At 39.0% G+C, this 21,108-nt stretch overlaps 1 protein-coding gene and 1 long non-coding RNA gene across 2 annotated transcripts in view; one reads left to right on the top strand and one right to left on the bottom strand.

Annotated features, from left to right (window-relative positions):
* The first annotated feature begins 2 nt into the window (after positions 1–2).
* On the top strand, positions 3–14,192 carry LOC309389045. Its single transcript, XR_014174884.1, has 3 exons — positions 3–113; positions 11,407–11,520; positions 14,060–14,192. It is a non-coding gene; the product is annotated as an uncharacterized lncRNA (long non-coding RNA).
* DEF6 (DEF6 guanine nucleotide exchange factor) overlaps positions 3,920–21,108 on the bottom strand; it is a 65,001-nt gene continuing 47,812 nt past the window's right edge. Inside the window, exons 4-11 of the mRNA XM_081946941.1 lie at positions 19,867–20,094; positions 17,035–17,181; positions 15,073–15,181; positions 14,098–14,396; positions 11,348–11,514; positions 9,926–10,124; positions 5,588–5,678; positions 3,920–5,127 (exon numbers count right to left, since the gene is read on the bottom strand). Coding sequence (XP_081803067.1) covers positions 4,901–5,127; positions 5,588–5,678; positions 9,926–10,124; positions 11,348–11,514; positions 14,098–14,396; positions 15,073–15,181; positions 17,035–17,181; positions 19,867–20,094 — 1,467 coding nt within the window. The 3' untranslated portion in view covers positions 3,920–4,900. The remainder of the gene's footprint in view (positions 5,128–5,587; positions 5,679–9,925; positions 10,125–11,347; positions 11,515–14,097; positions 14,397–15,072; positions 15,182–17,034; positions 17,182–19,866; positions 20,095–21,108) is intronic.

Raw genomic sequence — 21,108 nt, 5'->3', positions numbered from 1 at the left:
GGCTGACGCTACCCGCGCACTTGGGTCCCATTGGCCCGCCTAGCGGGCCGAGGGCGGTATTAGCATATCGCCACGACGACAGCCCAAGCCTGTTCCCGCCCCCTACGAGGAAGGTTTGTTTCTCGCAATCGAGACGCCTCAGCCCCCCCCCCCGCCCCTCCCCCCCGTGTTCCTCCGGGACTGCGGGTTCTCCTTTCCCCGCAGAGCCGCGTTCTTGAGCCTGTGCGTGCGTGTCAACGGACTGCCTGAGAGCGAAGAGATTGCTCAACCAGGGTTAAGAGACGCTCAGCTCTTCCTTGAACCGTAGTCGGTGTCAGCCTCTGTTTCGCTATTTGCTTTCGGCTGCCATTAAAACGGGGAGGGCGGGCTGGTATTTGGGAGGGGAAATTTAAGTACAGGAGAGATTGTAAAAAGGGAGTTTGGGTCTACAGTCTACTGCGCATGCTGGATATTAGTGCTTGGTGTCGGTCAAGGCCAACCGTCCTGCAGACCAACTTGATGATGCTCCTTGAACATGGAACTCACACAACACCTAAGGGATTTGCAGATTGGACAGTGGGATGAGGGTTACCAGGGGGAGGGGGTTTGGTCACATATTGATATGTATGATTTCGCGCACTTTTGCCTCAGATCTTGCTTTGCTTAGCAGCTATCTTTTCATAACCAGTAAAAGTACTCTTAATTCTGCAAAATGGAATTAAGAGGTTTCTTTCTTGGTTGCTGAGGGAGGCTGGCTTGACAGTTCCGCACAATGACGAGTCAAGCAGGCAGTACCCAACGAGGCAGCTCTTTTAAAAGTAGTGCAAAAAGGAAGCTTCGGGATTTGGCATTTTGAGACCTGAACCTATTTACCGGACGCGGAGAGTAATTTTTCAAACTCGTGTTTTCATTTTTATTGCGGTAATTTATAACGAGCAGCCAAGAGTTCCCTTAGATATATTTGTCTACAACTCCCAACACCAGGAATTTGAGAAGATAAATCCAAAGGGAGATTTAGAATTTCGGAGAGAGAAAAACACACACCTCTGGTCAGATTTAGGAGATGAACTAATAGCAGTTTGTTCTAGTGACATTCAACTATTCTCAATTTTGTTCTCCTTATGCAGTGTGAATGTGTGGTTTTAGTTATTTTGCAACCATGATTTTTTTTAAAGTTTAGCTTCCACCAACTTGGTCCTCTGTAGATGTTTTACTTGACAGTTCCCATACATTAGTTGCAAGTCCTTACAGTTTTCTTGTCAAGGTTTTCAGAAGTGAGTTGTCTCCTTCCTATGGCTGAGAGAGTAATTGGCCCAAGGTCGCCCAGCTTATTAAAAGTCTGGATGTTCTTAAATTATTCTAGAATGTAGTTTGGTAACTGGGATAGTGGTTGGCAACAGTTTACAGTCCTGGATGGAAAAAGAGTGGTTAGCCAGAGTCGGCTTTAATAAAAAAGCTTCCTTGGGATGCAGTTCTATTGTATTTCAATTATGTGAAATAGGATTAACAATTGTGCTCAACTACAAAACCATGTCTTATCTCTCTCATAATCTGCCCAGTTAAATAGAAAATAAATTCTTAATTATTCCTTTCAAGACTTTGGAAATAAAATGACTTAAACCAATTTAACCGCATACATAAGTACCTAAAACCCTGTAATTAGCCTTCACAAGTTACTCAACTTGTCATCATATTTTTCACACACCCATCTGCTGATATTCTGAAGTAGCAGTAGCTCAGTGGTGGGTTCCTGCCGGATCGCACCGGATCGTGCGCGCTCCCTTTCAGCGCTCCACCTGGCTCGCGCGCTCCCTTTCAGCGCTCCACCTGGCTCGCGCGCTCCCTTTCAGCGCTACACCTGGCTCGCGCGCTCCCTTCCGGCGCTAAAACTGGAAGTACAGTCTTGCCCCGCCCCTGGCGAAGCAACGACGCCTGCCTGCGCTCCACCAGCTCGGCTGGGAACGGAGATGTTTCCTCAGCGGAGCGGAGCGCCTGAAAAATCTTTTCAGGCGCTCCGCTCCGCTGAGGAAACATCTCCGTTCCCAGCCGAGCTGGTGGAGCGCAGGCAGGCGTCGTTGCTTCGCCAGGGGCGGGGCAAGACTGTACTTCCGGTTTTAGCGCCGGAAGGGAGCGCGCGAGCCAGGTGGAGCGCTGAAAGGGAGCGCACGAGCCAGGTGGAGCGCTGAAAGGGAGCGCGCGCGATCCGGTGCGATCCAGCAGGAACCCACCACTGGCAAGGATGTAGCATTTTCATTATTAAGTAGCTAACCACAAGCTAAGATTTGAAAGAAAATACTGCATAGGTGAGGGAGGTACTTTGGCTACTCCCCAGGTTATATTGACCATAGCAGGTATGAATGGCCTGCAGTAATGTGACAGCAAATCACTTCAAACTCTTTTGTGGATCCCAGACTCTTTTACAGCATGCTGTAGTAGTTGCTACATGCCTAAACCAAAATTATTCAGACAATAACAAACGTTACACAATTTCCTGTTTTTAAATATAAAACATATATTTGTGTTTTCTAACTCCTGAAGTAGATTACATATGAAAATAAATTCTCCAAATACTCACCTTCCCAAACTGAAGAAAAATCTTGTCAAATGGAGCACTATCTCCCACTCTGTATCATCATCTCTCCCATTGTACATCGCTGTTCTGCACACCACAGTCCTTGTTCCCCCAAAACACATTTTGCCTCATCAAAAAGTTAATCACTCCTAGTTCATAGAATTTAGTATGGTAATCTCTAATTAGACTTCTATTCCAATATTTTTTTCCTCCACCACTTTTGACTTAATTTACCTATTGAAATTTTGAATAACATTAGCTACTTTCACATAAAACATACTAACTGAAAACATGATTTACTGAATTAGCCCAACTATTTAGGTAACTATTCTCTGGATTCACACAACACATTAAGCATGAATTAGCCAATAACATTTTAGCCACTGAGAAGCTAACTTCAGGTACCAAAGCAAGATCAGAAATCTTGCAAATTGAAAGATACTATAGGAAAGAGGACAGGCTTCTGTCATACTCCATATATTTGTAACATGGAGATGTTGTACAGAAAAGAAAATCAAGCAGAAAAAACTAAACAGCAAATACTGTACATTTTGAATTATTTGAGAGGGACAAACACAAAAAGAGAGACTACAATGCTGTAAAATCGGATTCCGTGTTGTGTGATATACTAGCAGCCATTTTATCATCATCACCATCACCAGAACAACAATTATCTCTAACGAGCAGACTCATTTCTCGATCTATTTTATGCCAAGCTAAAGTGCCTGGTTGTCCTTGCACTTATAAAGTTAATATGCTCAGGTGAACATTAGTTCAGAAACCATCTTTTCTATAATTTACTATGTGAAAGATTTTCTCCCTAAAAATTGGAAGTATTCAATTAACCTTTGTACAATTTAGAAAGTATTTACTATCTCGCCTGTTGTAGATACCAACTCTACATTTATGAGGTACAATACTTCACTTCATTTTCTTCTTATATGGATGGTTTTTTTCCCCAACCGCCCAATCTCATCTACAATTCTTGAGTTTCTTGATGAACTATCAAAATCCAGATGACTCTCTCACCTTTATAAAATCAGCCAAAAACAGCTAGCTGCTGCCACCTAATGTGACAATTCCAGAGTAGAATTACTTCTGCAGGAATTGGAAATTGTTTTTAGTGTAGATAGATGTACATCAAGTCATTATTACTCATAGGATATACATAGTATCTGTCCTGATTCAAAATATTTTATAATATTTTCATCATGCTTCAAAAAACAATATAAAGAAGGATATCTTGCTATGATATAAGCAAGAGTGGCATCACCACTTTTTAAAAGGTACTCTCTGAATCTTTCTCCATCATTTAACAATGGAATACAATTGTGTTTATATTGTATTTTACTTTCCAGATTGTTGAAATTTAGTTAAATATGAAGGATTAAAATTTTTAAAAACATGCCAGGGATTAGAATTTTATCTTTACACATAGTAGTAATGTTTGCATCCCTTTATGTAATAAGATCTGCCTTGCATTGCCTGCTGTCTTTCAAAATAATCCTTAGGTGGGTCTTAAGATTCATTTTTCTCAATACTAGCTATGGAAACTTAAACAAGGTGGAGCCACTTATCAAGGAAAATAATGGCCTCTCCTCTCCAGGCTGGATAGTCATTTGTTAGAATGTTTTAATTTGGAATTTCAACTGAAATGTTCAGCTAAAAAGTTTGTATTGTATAGTGCTATACATCAGCAGCGTAATGAAACCAAACTTCAAATTTCTATCTTTGTAACCTTTTCTATTAAATGCTGATTTGTCTCATTAACATTAGAACATAACATTTTCAAAAATTACATAAACTCTGCTAATTTCCTTTCAACTTACTAATAATACAAGGTTAGTTGAATGACACAAATAGTTAACTAATGACACTGCCAAAAAGAAAAAGACTCAATTTTTATAACACATTTCAATTGTTCAGACAATATATTTTACAATTATTATTTTTTTAGCGAGAATGACAGAATTCTTGGCATATTACAGCAGTGGCTATTGTGACCACCAACTGTTAGAACTTTTAATACCATAGTAGGATACAGCATTACCAGAACTCTTTATCTGCTGAAACCAAATAAAGCATGCTTTGGGGAAACCATAATCCCATATTTAAATCATACTTCTGAAGTTTCAATCAGGAAGCAATATTTATATGTATATGTGTAGACCTTCAGGTTTAACTCTAGCACACAAATCAAACTGCTAGGATACTGTGTGGCTTAACTGCAGAGATCATCGCAATTCTTCCCTGTACAATCTTTACATATGTTCACTATTTATAAACTATAATAATCATTAAGCTGCCATGATACTTATATTCTGGTCCCTAGATTTCAATTAAGTGGGTTTACTTTTCTTCTGAAGCTAAACAAGGGGTTTCTGAGCCAGAATCATCTTTTTCTGGCATCGGCATCTGCTTCTCTGTCTCTCCGTTTATGTTTTCTTTGCTTTCATTCTTCTCAAGATCAGATTTCTTTTTTTCCATATTTTGTTTCAATTTGACAGATGACTCTCTTTTGGACAGGATTGCAGGATTAAAGCCAGGGAATCCTCCGCTTGTCATGGTACGTTTTTCTATAAACCAGAAAAGAAATGCACATGGCAAATTTATTTTTATTTTAAGAAGTTAGGGGACAAATTACTAGGCATATGCCCATCACTGTTACCGCACGTACACAGAATACTGTATATGTGTTTTAGAAATTATAAACCGCCTCTCTTGAAGCAGAACTTAGCAATGGTAGGAAATAACAGCACAGCACATATGAACAAATGGAATATTCCAGATTGCTGGACTTCAACCTGGATATCTGTTGTCTTGTAGAAGAGAACAAATAATCTTTAAAACAATTGTGGTCATAAATTCTGGAAGAAGATCAAACACAAACACAATGTCTCTTCAAAAAGCACAAGATTATTCCTTGGCAGCCAGATAATTATAAATTTGTGTGTGCTTAACTTGCAAGCCTGAAACAAGGCATCTGGCTGCAGTTGCATAATTTGCTTCATAAGCTGAATACTTCTGCAGTCATACCTCCTGGAGCAATGGGGTGCATCAGTCGATTCATCTGAATATTCCAGTGTTTTACGTTGGTGCTGGCTTGCTGGAGCTTCTGCTGGGCTATCTGTAATGGAAGAGGAGTGGGGGGGAAGATTTGGATGCTATCACTGTTTAAAATATGTGTAATTTCTAGGTAATCAAAGTGGTAAACACCTAGTGAACTATAAATTGTGAATCAACTGAAGGCAGTCAACACACCTACTGAAAAAAAGGTTGATATGATATTGAGCAACAAAAATACAATTAAGCAGAAAACAATACCCTTATCAAGGAACTTACCAAGGAGAAAACTACACTCCCTCTGTGTGTGTGTGTGTGTGTGTGTGTGTGTGTGTGTGTGTGTACGTACATACATACATATATAGGCATAAATACATACACACATACATATCCACACATACATACATACATACATACATACATACATACATACATACAGGGAGTAAAGTCCACACTCATTCACACTGATGGTGTTACCTAGTTTGGTAATGAAATGTCTGCAAGTACAAAGAGCATTAAGGATTCCACAGTACAACCCTGAACTATATATAACTTCTTTTACTGAAAATGCAAATGGCCTAGAATGTTACATGAAGACATAATTAATCAATTAAGAGCACTTTCTGAAACCCTTTCCTGCTAACAGGAAAAGGACTGGAACAACTGAAACTGTGGGAATTTCTTGAGGCAATAGTGTTATAGGTGCCAGCATTAAATCAAAAACGGCTGTCTCCTTGAAAGATCATTACAAACTCTGGGATACAATTCTCAGGTTCTTTTCAAACAATATTTTATAAAAAATTGTATTAAAAATTTCACAGCGGGAAAATAGTTATCAGCTAATTGTAATTTCTTGTGTTATTTTACTATTTCTTCTCTAGCTTTTTAAAAATGTGGAATATCTATTAAGAAGGGAAATAGAGAAAGAGCAGGACTCTGTTTTGCAATTTGTAGATAGAAAATGCCCCATTAAAACACAGGGAGAAGAATTGTCCTGAGAGGAGTGGTCATGGCAACTTCTTTAAAGAGCTCTGTTTCTTTCTCACATTTTTAAAAGACTTTGAAATATTTTCTTTGCAAAAAAAAATGTAAGTAGATATGTACAGAACGATCCATGCAGAGAACAGCTAGTTTTGAATGGTCCATGACTAGTCACGTTTAATCCAGGCACAACTCTGAAACATGCATACTTTGGGAGAAGCATTTCAGAGGGGGCGGGGGTGGGGGAGAATGGGAAAAATCCAAGGACACTGGTTGCTAAGAAGAAATAAAAAAAGGAGAGTGTTGGTAAGATTAGGGAAGGGGCAGGGCAGCCCATTGGAGCCAAGGACTGTTTACTTACTGCAAAAAGTTTGATGTCTCTTGAATCACCAGACTCTGAAAGGGCTTACAAACAACATGCAATAGGTAACCATACAGTAAACAACAAATTAACACAATCAGTATATCAAAAATAGCATACCCATTCAACAATTAGAGTATTATAAATTAATGACGTTTTTAACATGAAACAGGATTCATCCCAAACTTGGGTACCTCTACCCATTCTTGCTTCAGTTGCCAAATGCATTTTTTAAAATTGTGGTTTTTAAGCTTTTTGAATGTTAAAAGTTGAAGGCATGTTTCTTAAGCTTCTAATGGCAGACATTCCACAGGTTAGAAGTATCTGCAGAGCTTCCCCTTTGGTCAAACCTTATGAGGAATGGGATTCTCATCAAGCATTCTCTACTACACCAATATTTCTCAGCCTCGGCAACTTGAAGCTGTGTGGCTTTCAGCTTCCTCAGCTAACATGCTGGCTGGGAAATTCTGGTAGTTGAAGTCCATATATTTTCAAGCTGCCAAGGTTGAAAAACACTACTCTGCAGACGTAATTTGGGCAAGCATAGTCTATTTAGAACAAGCAATTTTGAAACTGAAATGTTAAAGCTGATCACCAGCCCCTTAAAATGTAATAAAATCAAAATTAGGGAAATCAAAAGTAGGGTTGTGTTGAGCTCTGATGAGTTTTTTTAAATTCACACAGTAAATAAACCAAGTCGATGAGATCAGATGCTATAAGTAACTAGCTGTAGATAGCCAAGGAGACAGCCTTGAAGCAGCTAATCAGAAATCATTATGTAAATAAACAGGATGGAAGTATTCTTTAAGTTCTGGGAAAGCTGATAGTATTAAGAAGATATTCCAAATGATCTTCCCTGATTCACTGAAGAGGGAAGGATGCAGAAATACAACAGACTTGCAAGATTCTTTTGTAATAATCTAAAGTATAGAGTATCTACTGTATCTAAAGTATAGTTCTGATCATGTGGAGTGAGTTTCCTGATCTGGTTCTCTCTTGAAGGGCTGACATTAGATCCGTTAACCCATTTTGGAGCATCCTTAGGGAAAAATCTGATCTTCTATCTCAATTTGCAGCCACATTTACCTATAAGTATGCTTGGCAACAATTCTTTAATTCTATACAGCAGATACTATTGAAAATGCAAAGAAATCTTAAACTATTATTGAGTGGAATAATGCAATTTTTTCAAGCAATGGGAACAATCATCCAGTTTCATGCACTGTAAGCCCTAAAATACAAACATCAGAATTAAAATGACGTTTAAACAATTATTTTCAATTTTAAAGATTAAATGGCCAAATCTGTATAAGAGGATGATTTTTTTGAGATTTCTGATTTCCTGAGATCTTGGCATATTTTCGTTTTTAATTTTTTAAAACAGAATACTGTAACAGGTTAGTGCATGCCATCTAGTGGTATAACTTTGTTAACTCGCAATGAGATTAAAGTAAAATCACCTTCAATTAGCTGAAATCTTGACTTACATAAATGCATTCATGCATTTTTCTTGGCATAATAGGAGGCAGTTTAACTGTAATTTTTTCTGGAACATTTGTTTTTGACTTCTCAGTTTAGCCCCTGCCCCTCCCAAAAACAACTGTACTTAAAAGTATTTAGTTAAACAAACAAATAAAAATATCTATAGTAATAGTACTCAATACTTGAAAGTACCAAGGAAGTAATGAATTCCACAAAGTATGGCTGCCCAACTACTCCACTTGTATAACAGAAAAATAGCAGCATTTAGTAGGTTTGTAAATATTGATTTTAATAGTTTCACTAAATCAATTCAATGAATATCAATCTTACTGAATTAATTCAAACCTCTACAACAATACTGTTTAAGTTGCAGATTTTTCAATATATGAATCAATTTGAATCCTTGCGACTGACAAACTGAATCCATGCGACAACTATTTACAAAGTATGGTTTGTATCCTATCTGAACATTCAATTACAATGGAGGTATGCATCTGAGATCATCTTTTCTATAGTGTATTTGCTCTCTGCCTGGGGACTCTTTAGCTTAGATTGCATAAATTAATTGACAATAAATGAATGCATAATAATAATAATAATAATTTTTAAAATTTAATATTTTAATATTTTAAAAATAAAAATGTAAAAACCTTTTGGTCATTTTAATACCATAATAATACCAGCAACATCACTTGCAAGAGCACTCAGATTAACACTTTCAAAGTGTAAAATCTAAGAGTATTTTGATACCAGTAACCTCATTTATTTTCAATATTGAGCAAAGTGTTTAAAAGGGAAATGTTAGCTACAGCAATACAGAATGAAATGGAAGGTCTGCCTATATGTATGTTGTTATGTATGTATGCATTTATTTGCTTGTTTATTTGTTTGTTTATTTAATTTCTACATGTAATAAAATAATATAAATACATAAATAAAAGCACAAAACAAAGAGGTTAAAACTTCCAAGTAAAGATAAAGCTCAGTGTACAAAATTCAAAGGTCTAGGGGTTTAACAAGGGAATGGAGGTATTCTCAGGTCACCAGCCATCCCCAGGACTGCATCATACCTTTATTATTACCTTATTGGTAAAGCTAGATTTTAACACTTTTTGGGGGGGAAATTGGAAGAGTGGAGGTTTGCTTCACCTCTGGGAATAGCATGTTTCATAAGCAGGGGTCCCCAACTCCCAGGTTACAGATGGGTACTGGTTTGTGTACTGTTAGGAACCAGACAGCACAACTGGAGATGAGCTAGGGGCGAACAAAACTGTGCATGTGTGGAATCTAGGTTGTGTTTTCCTCCCCCTCCCCCTCAGTCCCTGGAAAAATTGTCTTCCACGAAACTGGTTCCTCGTATCAAAAGGGTTGGGAATTGCTGCATTCATAGGGTATGAAAGGGGGGTAAAAAAATATCCCCCATTTTTGGTTTAAAAAAATAAAATCTCTTCCAAAGAGGAAAAAACAGGCACAGTTCCAGTGCTTACCATGACATCTTGGTCCATCCTCTCCCTATTAAATCTGACTTCTTCCAGCTGCAGTTTAGTTTCTTCCAGAAACTTGCTCTTGCTTTCCATCTCTTGCTTGAGGGCCAGTTTTTCATGTTGGGCCTTGATAATATAGTCTTCCTGTTCTTCCTTCAATTTCATCAATTGCTTCAGTTTTTCCTCCTCCTCTGCCAGCAGTCTAACAAAGTTATACAGGATTTTAATTCATTCTCATTCTGTAAGTGATTTAGTGTCTGAAGTTTGGGTTAGTCCCATGATTCATAAGCATCCTATAACACTTTGAAGGAAATTAGTAATTCTGCTCTGCAAAAGAAACAGATTGTCTCCTCTCTGGGAATGGTCGCTTATGGTGTCATAAAGTGAGGGAGAAATAATTTGTTGGGGATGCTCTTTTTAAGGAATTCACACCTGCTTCTTCTCTGGTCTTTCTCTGTATCATCTTACACCATTTCTATCCTGCTATTTATTTCAAATGAGCAGCTTCTCTGTGGTGGTACCCATGTTTAAAGGTAAAGGTTCCCCTCACGCATATGTTCTAGTCGTTCCCGACTCTAGGGGGAGGTGCTCATCTCCATTTCAAAGCTGAAGAGCCAGCGCTGTCCGAAGATGTCTCCATGGCCATTTGGCCAGCATGACTAAATGCCTAAAGGCACATGGAACGCTGTTACCTTCCCACCAAAGGTGGTTCCTATTTTTTCTATGTGCACTTTTTTTTTACATGCTTTCAAACTGCTAGGATGGCAGAAGCTGGAACAAGTAACGGGAGCTCACTCCGTTACATGGCACTAGGGATTCGAACTACCAAATTGCCAACATTTTTGATCGACAAGCTCAGCGTCTTAGCCACTGCATCCCTGTTTACACCCATGTTTACATCCTGACCAGGGGTGGGTTCCTGAACCAGTTAGTATCGGTTCGCTGCGTGCACGCTTTGTGCCAGAGAACCAGTGGTATGTCAGGCTGGGTCATTGCTGGTTCTGCGACCCAGTTCTACTACCGGTTCGGCTGAATCAGGCTGAACGGGCAGCAACCCACCTCTGATCCTGACATTTGGGAGATGACCGTGTTTCAGCATTCTTGAAGACCCACCTTTTCATTCAGGCTTTTCCTGTGAAAAGTAGCTTACTCTCTTATGTTTTTGTTACATATCTTTTACACCTACCTAATGTTTTTATTTATTATAATTTCATTTGCTAATATTTTGTTGTTTTTCCTTCACTTTAATTAAGTACATAATTACATACTGCCTTTGAGATATTTCAAAGTAGGAATATCGTAAAAATAGATTCAATACTTAAATAGTCAGAATTATGTCATCAAAATCATTTCTTATTTGCTTTTCTTATTGGGTTACAATTCCTCCCAGGTTACAATACATCAGTGCTATTCAGCAAATGCTACCTGGCCTGTTCATATCTCACAGCCTCTTCATCTTGACGAGCTTTAATCTCCTGTTGCAGAGCATCTTGCAGTCGTTCCTGCATGTCTTCCAGTTCTGCGATGCGCTTGCGCTGACGTTCTGCCTCTGCCTCCTTCAGAACCATCTCTGCTTGCATAGAAGCCCGAGCCTGCAGGTAGGTGAAGTAAAGGCAGTCAGCAGCCAAAATGTATCCTGGCTAACATCATAGGGCTGAAAACAGCCTAGTGCTCAGCTGTAGTTGGTGAAGTTGGTAACTAGTAAAGTCTCTTGTTTTATCTGGACACCAACAATGTTATTGTTGGTGTCCAATGTTGGACACCAACAATGTTATTATTTTCCATATATAATCCACACTCACCCATTAATCTGCCACATTTTAGGTTATTAGATTATAACGGTGGGTGGAGATGATGAATCCACCATATCTGAAGAAAGCAGATATACGTCACTAATGATGGTACATATTAAAAAAAAATTAAACAGATCATCATGGCTGCAAATATATTATTTGGGGCAAAACTTATTAAAATGTTATTATGACTTATAAACAATTTTGATTTTAAAAAAGAATTATGTGCTATCAAGTTCATGTTGACTCAATGATTATGTAATTACATCTTCTGCCAGAATTGTTTTATAACAGTTATAAGACCATTAAGTTATAGAAATCAGTAAAAGTATTCAAACAAACCATTAAAAACAGTAACTGATGAGATCATAAGAATGCTTAAGTGAGTAAGCAGGTTTCTAAAGCTGAGTGTAAACACTCTGCAAAGGGGCGCAACCTAAGCTCTACTAGACGTTTATTGTACAAGAGAATGGCCACCTACACTCAACAACTGGTTCAATATTAGCATTCAGGAGAACAATTAGGAGGGTATGTTCTTATAGTGAAAAGGCCTAAGAAGCCTACATAGAAATTGGGGGTTCCTTAATATAATATTTTCATGATCTGTTTAGACTTAACAAACAATTAAAAAACCCATTATACAGAATAACAGTGTTAGAAGGGACCTTGGAGGTCTTCTAGTACAACCCCCTATCCAGGCAGGCAACGCCATACCACCCCAGACAAATGGTTATCCAACATCTTCTTTAAAAATTCCATTGTTGGAGCATTCACAACTTCTGGAGGCAAGTTGTTCCACTGATTAATTGTTCTAACTCTCAGGAATTTTTTTCCTCAGTTCTAAGTTGTTTCTCTCCTTGATTAGTTTCCACCCATTGCTTCTTCTCCTACCCTCAGGTGCTTTGGAGAATAGCTTGACTCCCACTTCTTTGTGGCAGCCCCTGAGATATTGGAACACTGCTATCATCTCCCCAAGTCCTCCTTTTCATCAAACCAGACATATACAGTTCCTGTAAATGTTCTTCATATTTTAGCCTCCAGTCCCCTAACCATCTTTGTTGCTCTTCTCTGCACTCTTTCAGTAATACATCCTTGAAAATGACTGAGCAGCAAATCAGCTATGAATGCACCATCTTCAATTTTTAGTCCCAGTAAGAGACCCCACTAAATATAGTCACAGAATTCTGATATAGCTGCAGCCCCTTTAAAGCCACAAGGCAAAACTATACATTGCAGTTTGCAGTAACTGAATTTGGACCTTGTGGCAGAGTTATCTTTGCCCAAGAGAATCTGCAATAGTAAGCCAGTCAAAACTGATGGAGGCTGCTCTTATTCATTAAGGTTCCTTGAACCTCTAGTGCTGAATCTATACACCTATTTGTGCAAATGATATAGCATTACCTAAAACAAGTAAATCACTCAATCCTAGATCAAAGAACCTTAATTAATTGTAAGATTTAAAGCACCCCTTGAGAAGCTCAACAGAGTTTATAGTGCATTATTTCCTCCATTTCTTGTTTCCCAAACCAGCAATTCCATGTGGTAGGTTGAATGAAAGCAAATGACTTCTTAGTCCCACATTTAGAACACGAGGCTACGCTGGCATTTAAGGCTTTTGCATTACCCTTTTTGGCAGATAGAGGTCACTGTTATCTTAAATTGGATGACACGTTTGTTCAGAATGTTCTACTGTACAAATTTAACATTCTTTTCTGCTACTGTTCATTTCATAGAGAGTCAGAGTACTACCTGATGCACTGCAATTCCTTTTAGAGTTTTGTCTGCATTAAAAATGTCAAGAGTATGCCACAGGCAACAGGAAGTAGAAAGTTCAAGGCAGGTCCATATTTATAGGGAACCTATCCATGAAGGCAAGCAGTTTACCAGTTCACCATGTTATTAAGAAGCATGTTACAACCTGTACAGTAATAAACCATAAATGTTTAGTCTGCTTCCTTAGGCCTACATAAGAAACTGGCTGAGATTGTATATCCCCCTTCACCACATTCTGTGTGATCATACTTTGCCCATTACTCCCCCCCCCCCCTTTTATTCTTGATCTAATGGGCAAATAATGCCCTTAGCTATTTAGGGATATCATAAGAAAGCCATGTTTACAGTTATTAGGCAATTAAATCATAATGTTCAACTTAAGTAAGGCAAACTTCCATTACTGTTTGCATTTCAAATAGTTGCATGCTAACACAACCAGAAAGTTTATTCTAAATGTTCCCAAGAACATGATTTACGTGAGAAGAAGCTGTGGAACAGAGCAAGCCATTCAAAAAATGGCTTAAGATTCTAATCATTTCTGTTTCAAGGATTGACATAAAATCTTTAACAGGCGAGGGATCTCCCAGGATCTACTTTGAACATGCACACCTGTTCTGCTTCCTGGAGCTGAATTTCCAACATCTTCTGCATCTCCTCGTGTTGCTGCTGGCGCCGTTGCTCTTCCTCCTGGAGTAAAAGTTCTGCTTGCTTCTGAGCCTCCTTGAGCAGCTCCAGTTCCTGCAGCTTGCGCTCCTTTTCTTCCTGAAGCTGCTTCAAGCGTTGCATTTCCTCTTCCTTGGCAGCCTTCTTTCGTTCCCGCTGCTCCCGCTGCTCCCTCCTCTTTTGCTTTAAGTCCTTGTGCAGAGACTTCTTACCTTCTGCTTGGAGACGGATTGCCATCTGGATGGCTGCCAAGGGAACAGAAGCATCAGCAGGGCTGCAACCTTTTGCTTTCTTGGTCATAGACATTAAGGAACACCCTTTGCCTCAGGATATAAAATCAGTCAATCACAAGTTTTAGATCAATATGCTGCAATTTGCCAAAACAGATTCCAGAGCTGCAAAAGTGGCAACTGTGAATAGACAAGTTTACACAACTCAGTGTAGTTTGGGAAATATTTCCTTTTAGCTTGTATTCATTTTTATTGTTGTGACAGTTTTTAATAGAATCACTGTATTTAAAAAAAATGATTTCACAATTCTACTGTGGAACAGTCTTCCCAAGGAAACTTTATTTCAAATTGAGGCAAAAAAAAGCTACTTGATACTTGTTTAATTTGGGGTCTCCACAAGGATCTCTATAAAGAGCTCCAAAATAACATTGTTAAAAGAACCTGCGTTCAAATCTGAAACTAGTTCCAACATTGACACTAAATCTAAAGCACAGATGCTTTTTAGCCTTTGGTAAAAAAATACTAGCAATCTGATTAAGTTCAGTCATGCTCTACAAGAAGATGGCCAGTCCATAAAGAAGTCTGCCTAAAAAATGAGAGACTTGTTATTAAGCAGTTCAACTTCTTCGTCTCAGATCATCTCAAGGGAGAACTGGCATGCAGCAATGCAAAGCACCATGAGAATGCTCACCCAATGTCCACTCCTGTCTTTGCTTGGTATCTGAGGCACTCATTTCATAGGTCCGTGAAGACGTTTTCACACAGAACATGCAACGTTTCCCATCTTTATCAGGCAAAATCTTTGAATCAGAAAAGGAGAGAGATGTAAAACTTAGCTATAATCTCAAGTGTAACAGGGGAGACTTCAGTATTAATAAGGACAAAATCTGTTGCTTCCAACCTAGTTGAAGATGGTCCCCTTTCCTATGTCATCTCCCAAGTTAAGAACAACCACATTCCTATTACAATTTTGCTGACAGGCCACACAAATGGCTTTTTTTAGCTCATTGGGACAACTTTAAGCATATTAACATCACCATATTTATCTCCTGACTGAATGACTCTTGTTTATCACAGGAGTAGAATAATTGGGAAAACCTTACAAAATGATATTTCTCGATTCAAATTCCTGTTTGAATCCTCTTCATTTTCTAATGGAAAATTTGCCCCTCATTACTCCACCTTTATATAAATAGACTGGAGTCCATATTCAATTCCTAGTTCTTGTCAATCTCTTAATTCTAGCCAGAATAAAAGACATGAGATAATAATATGCTGATAAGCAAATACTTTTTTTTTTTCAGAACGGAGAGTTTCACAGAAATGCAAATTTCATTTGGAAGGGGATAGCTAAATTGGTTTATTACAGTAAGGAAGGTGACCTAGGCAGAAATGTTCAAGAACTGTTACCTAGAAAATAGGAACTGAAACATTTTTTTAACAAGAGCAAGGATGTAACATTTAGAAGTCACTCAAAGAAAAGCATCCCTAATTTGCTTGAATATATGAAAGGGGAGAAAGTGCAAGACAATCAGGCTTCCATAATTCTTTTGTTATAACTAATTCAATAAAAGTAGTTTAACCTTCATGTGAAGTTATTTTCTGGTCTGGTTTACCTGATGAGGCTGACAGTTATAGCAAAACCATTGAGATCTTTGTGGCCTAAAGATCTCTGCGGGCACGCGAGCCGTTGCCCCAACTCAGCTCCACCGCACATGCGTGTGTGCCTCCTGTGCTGGCCAGCTGATTTTCGGGTCTCTGCCACACATGCTCAGGGGTGGGGCGCATGTGGGAGACGTGTGCACATGCAGGGGGGCGTGCGCATGCACGTGGGGCCACGTGCGCATGCATGGGACGGCACCCCCCCCCCCGGTGGCCCATTTTTTGTCCCAGGAGTCTGCAGAGAGGCCTACTAGGCCCAAAATGGGGCATGGGGGGTGCATGAATCACAGAGGGGGGAGCACCGAGGGTCGCACACGCATGTGCAGGGGGGCAGGACGTAGGGATGTTGTGCGTGCATTGCATTATGGGTGCGGACACGATGACAAAAAGGTTAGCCATCACTGAGCTAGGATGAGGATGGGAGCTTACCCATCACGCAACACTCTGGTCTCAAACCTCCGCTGTTGGCTTTCCAGTTGACAAATCCAGCATCTTAACTGCTGAGCCACTGCATGGCCAACTGGTCTACATTTATGCACCCTGTAAATGTTGATATAATTGATAATCTAGATTGCCTTAAAAAGTTTTGAAGAGCTAAACCAAAGTGAAGGAAAAAAATACCACCAAGCTGCATGAGATTTTGGCCTTCAAAACAGTTCCAAAAGCTCTAAAAATGGTTTTTTTTTAAACTCTTGAAAATATAAATCTTGTACTTGTTAGAAATGCAGAACTAATGGAAATTTACCCTTTTGACTTTTATATATTGTACTGTCTTCAAGATAGGAGAAGACCTGGAGAGCATCACATTCAAACATGCCTTGAAGCTGGAAGAGAAAGCACCACTCCTCACATTCATGTAAGGAACCAATTATTTACTGGCATCAGGCGAACATACATTACTAATCTCTTAATAAAACAGCATACTATACTTTGTGACCATGAGAAGTATAAAAGGCCAACATGCTCTTTTGTAATAAAAATGTCCAATTACCTCCACACATGAATTTCTGTCCAAACAAATGCTCCCTTTCTTTTCTTTACGTTCTTCACTCACATAATATGAGAGATCACTGGGCTTCAGGGTAAACCATCGCTCACACCAGTTCCTTCTTAGGTGGCCTTTCTTCCACAGATAGCCCTGTAGTGGGAATGAAAAGGAAAAGCACACACACGATAAGCAAAGATTTGTACAACAGCTCTTTACAAAAGACCATTTAACCAAAAAAAAAAAAGTCACAAAAAGGAGCCAAAACACATCCAGCACATCCAGTGTGGGATGGTTGTAAACTATGCAATTTAACACATGACAAAGCAACCATCTGGATACTATGCAGCGCATGGCAATGCAAGGCTTCTTAAATAGCGCTTGTCCTGTTCCACTGAGAAGCAAAATCCTTCAGTGGCAAATTGGATTGCAAAGAATCAAGCTGGTTCCACGTTTGGATGCTCCTCTTTGTTAACCATTCTTCATGAATGAAGAAAATCAACACAGTTGGCTGAAAGGTAAAACCAACCCCCACCCACTCACCTAGATTAATTTCTGTATATTCTGGGTTTTACATAGAAGCCTGTTCAGAAGAGAGATCCACTATCTGTAGCCCAAATAGTTTCAGTCGGTTCTACCACTATATTTTCCTGTATATGTAAGAACAGCCTATTTAACTACTTAAGATATTTCTGCATATTGTATGTTGGAATAGAACAGCAAACCATCTAAACAATCAATACTTTAGTAATTCCGAAGTGATAAATGAAAGTGGGGGGGAAATAAAATGTCAACACCTTGCATGGGATTTTGTGCTGCAGTCTTTGTTCTTTCTGTATGTGCCATATATTGATTCTCCTGCATCCTGGTTTGCTCCTGCTCACATGATTTGTGGCTATCAGGAATACTGACTCGCATTCCTGAGAATACCTCTAAAAGGGAGATAGGGGCATGGGCAGAAATCCTGGAAACTAGGCAGTGGAGGAGGTAGAGGTGGGAAAAACACTCAGATTGAACAACCAAGAAGCAGATGTAGAAAGAGGTAAAGATCTTAGAGAGGAAGATGGGAGACAAGTCAAAAAGAAAAAAAAAGGATAGCAGTTAAAGTATTGAAGCGGGCAAGAGATGATGGATAGATAATTTTTGGTTTTTGGTGTTGTTTTGATATGCTTCTCTTTTCCTCTCTCTCTCTCTCTCTCTCTCTCTGTAAGTAGGTGACATGACTAGACGTTAGGTAGGATAAAAATGTTTTTTTTAACAAAGGATGCATGATTAAAAGTTAGAATCAGAGATACAGTAGAAATAAGAGAAAAGGGGAATATTAGTGTATACACTTTTATATAATAAAATAAGAGCAATAAGAGAAAACATGGAATAATCAAATAATGACAGATGGCAACTTTATATAAATATGTATTACCATTAGAAATATATGTTGGTTGAAAGTAATAATTATGATTAATGCTATTAGTTTTATTTGTATTAGAATGTATGACACTCAGGTGCCATACTGTTCACGCATTGATATGCTTGTAAAAAATAATAATAATAAACTTTTTTTAAAAACGAATGCTGACTCACTTTCCTTCCTCTTTGTGCAGAGATGCTGGCGGCAAGGTGGAGGATTGATGATCTCAATCATCCCCAAATTTAAATCCTCAAATCAAAACTCAAAATCCACATCCTTTCAAAGTGTCTTAAACCATTGGAGAGGGTCTTAGGGTTCAGTTACATGCACCAGATAAGCCTTTTTGAAAATAGGAGCAGGAACAAATCCAAAGCTGTGAACAAACTTTATTTCCTGACTGTGAGCCAAACAGGAACAGATAAGGGTGGTGCATCATGCTATTTAACTACTGGCACAATGAGGGAAGTGTGTATGGCTAATTGAACAATCAGAGTGCTTTCCGCTGCAATAACGGTCACAAAGGGAGAGCGAGGTGCTCTCTTGCAAGCCAGTTCCACCACCAGCTCCAGTCTTCTCTTCCTCGTGATTTTTTTTTCTCTGCTGATGAGATGTTAGAGACTGCACATAATCAAAGCGGATTCACTAATCTCACTAAGTGTTTCACTTTTCTTTTACAGGTAATCTTCAACGTCCGACTCCAATGGAGCCCAAAATTTCTGTTGCTAAGGGAAACTTTTGTAAAGTGAGTTTTGCCCTCATTTTACGACTTTTCTTGCCACAGTTGTTAAGTGAATCACTTCAGATGTTAAGCTAGTAACACGATTGTTAAGTAAATCTGGATTCCCCATTAACTTTGCTTGTCAAAAGATCACAAAAGGTGATCACATGACCCCAGGACGCTGCAACTGTCATAAATATGAGTTAGTTGCCAAGCATCTGAATTTTGAGACCATGGTGATGCTGCAATGGTCATTAAGTGTGAAAAAGTCATGTTACTTCTTTCGGTGCTGTTGGCGCTTCGAACAGTCACTAAACGAGTTGTGGGCCAAGGACTACCTGTCCTTGCTCATATTTTTCTTCTCTCATTACTGTCATAAATTAACCAATTAACCCAATTATTAGTTATTCAATGGATAACCTGAATGGCCAGCAAATATTGAGGGACAAAACAGTAAGGATTTTCCTAAAGAGAAAAGAGCTACCACCAACTCATACTTTTTCATCATCCCAGCCAGATGCTTAGCAGAAGTACATGGATATAAGATAGCTTAGTGTCTCATTTTAAATCTCATAATACAGGAAATATAGTAGTCATGATTGATATGGTGCCTTCAATGGCCTTACTCTTAACTTGGTAGTGCCGTAGTTCATTTTTTATCTACTTATTAAAGCCATTTTTCAATTCTTCTAATTAAGAGATAATTCTTTACCTGTTTAAGCACATCCCCAATGATCTCTTGGTAAACCTCTTCAATGGCCATGCTAATGGCCTCACGCTCAATTCCACGCAGTAATCGGCCAGAGTTTACCAAATCAAGAAATTGCCAAACTATCAAACCATTCTGTTGCTGGGTCTCTTGGGAAAAATAGTCATCTAATTCCCCACTATTAAGCTCAATGCTCATAGCTGTACATATCTTCTTCAAGAGGTATTCCACCTGAAAAAAATGAGTGACATCAGGATAAAACAACAGCCAAACATCTCATCTGTGGAACAATATAGTCCTTTTACATTCATATAGATTTTCTTTTTCTCAAGTAACATGATGATGGAACATGGGCAGGTTAAAATGGTATAGTGGTTAAGGTGTTGAACTGGCAAGAGAGAAGTCAGGTTCAAAATTACTCTCAGATACTTCACTGGGTGTCAAATGTCAAGTGTCAAGCCCAAAGCAACAGTATTATCAGTACATAACCAAGAAAAGAGGATTTACAAAAAGTCTTTTTAATGGCATAAAATGAAGTAAATGGGTTACATTAACAGAGGGATAGAAAGTAGATATGTATACCAACCTGCATTTATTAATGGGTATAGATTGGCCGTTTGAATATCCTTTATTGGCCAAGAGTGATTGAACACAAAAGGAACTTGCCTCACTTAATAGATAGTCCTCACTAAACATTCATTCAGCAATTATTCAAATACACAACTGAACATTCAACAAGGGCTGAACAAATGGTACTTAAACCTGGTCCTGGAAGTTACAGCTGTTACAGCCTCCTGTTTTCACATGATCAAAACATGGGTGCATGGCAGCCTGCTCACATTTATAACCACAGGTGCATTACAACCCTCCTCACCTGTCTATTTCCCCTCCCCTCCATCTCTGCTCTCTGCCAACCATGCTGTCTTGTGCTCCACCGCCTCTTCCACCCTGCACTCTATACATGGCCTCAAGAAGGCCTTACGAGGCCAGCAGCTTCCTTATGCAGGGCCAGGCTGGCTGCACCTCACCAGCATTGGGAGGAAGAAGATGGCGAAGATCAGTCTCAGACGGCAGTGCTGGTGGACAGCAGAGGCAATGGAATGCAGGGTGGCCAAAAATACAAAGATGGGGGGGGGGGAATAGGTGGGTGATGGGAATTGAAATGGAGGTGAGCATGGCATGGCAGGAAAACTGAAGTCCTGGCCTAACAACTGCAATTGGGACTACAGAAACTGCAGTTGCTAA

The sequence above is a fragment of the Natrix helvetica genome, assembly GCF_964273705.1.
Source record: "Natrix helvetica genome assembly, chromosome: 3".
Lineage (NCBI taxonomy): Eukaryota > Metazoa > Chordata > Lepidosauria > Squamata > Natricidae > Natrix > Natrix helvetica.
This window is presented reverse-complemented; position numbering and strand designations above follow the sequence as displayed.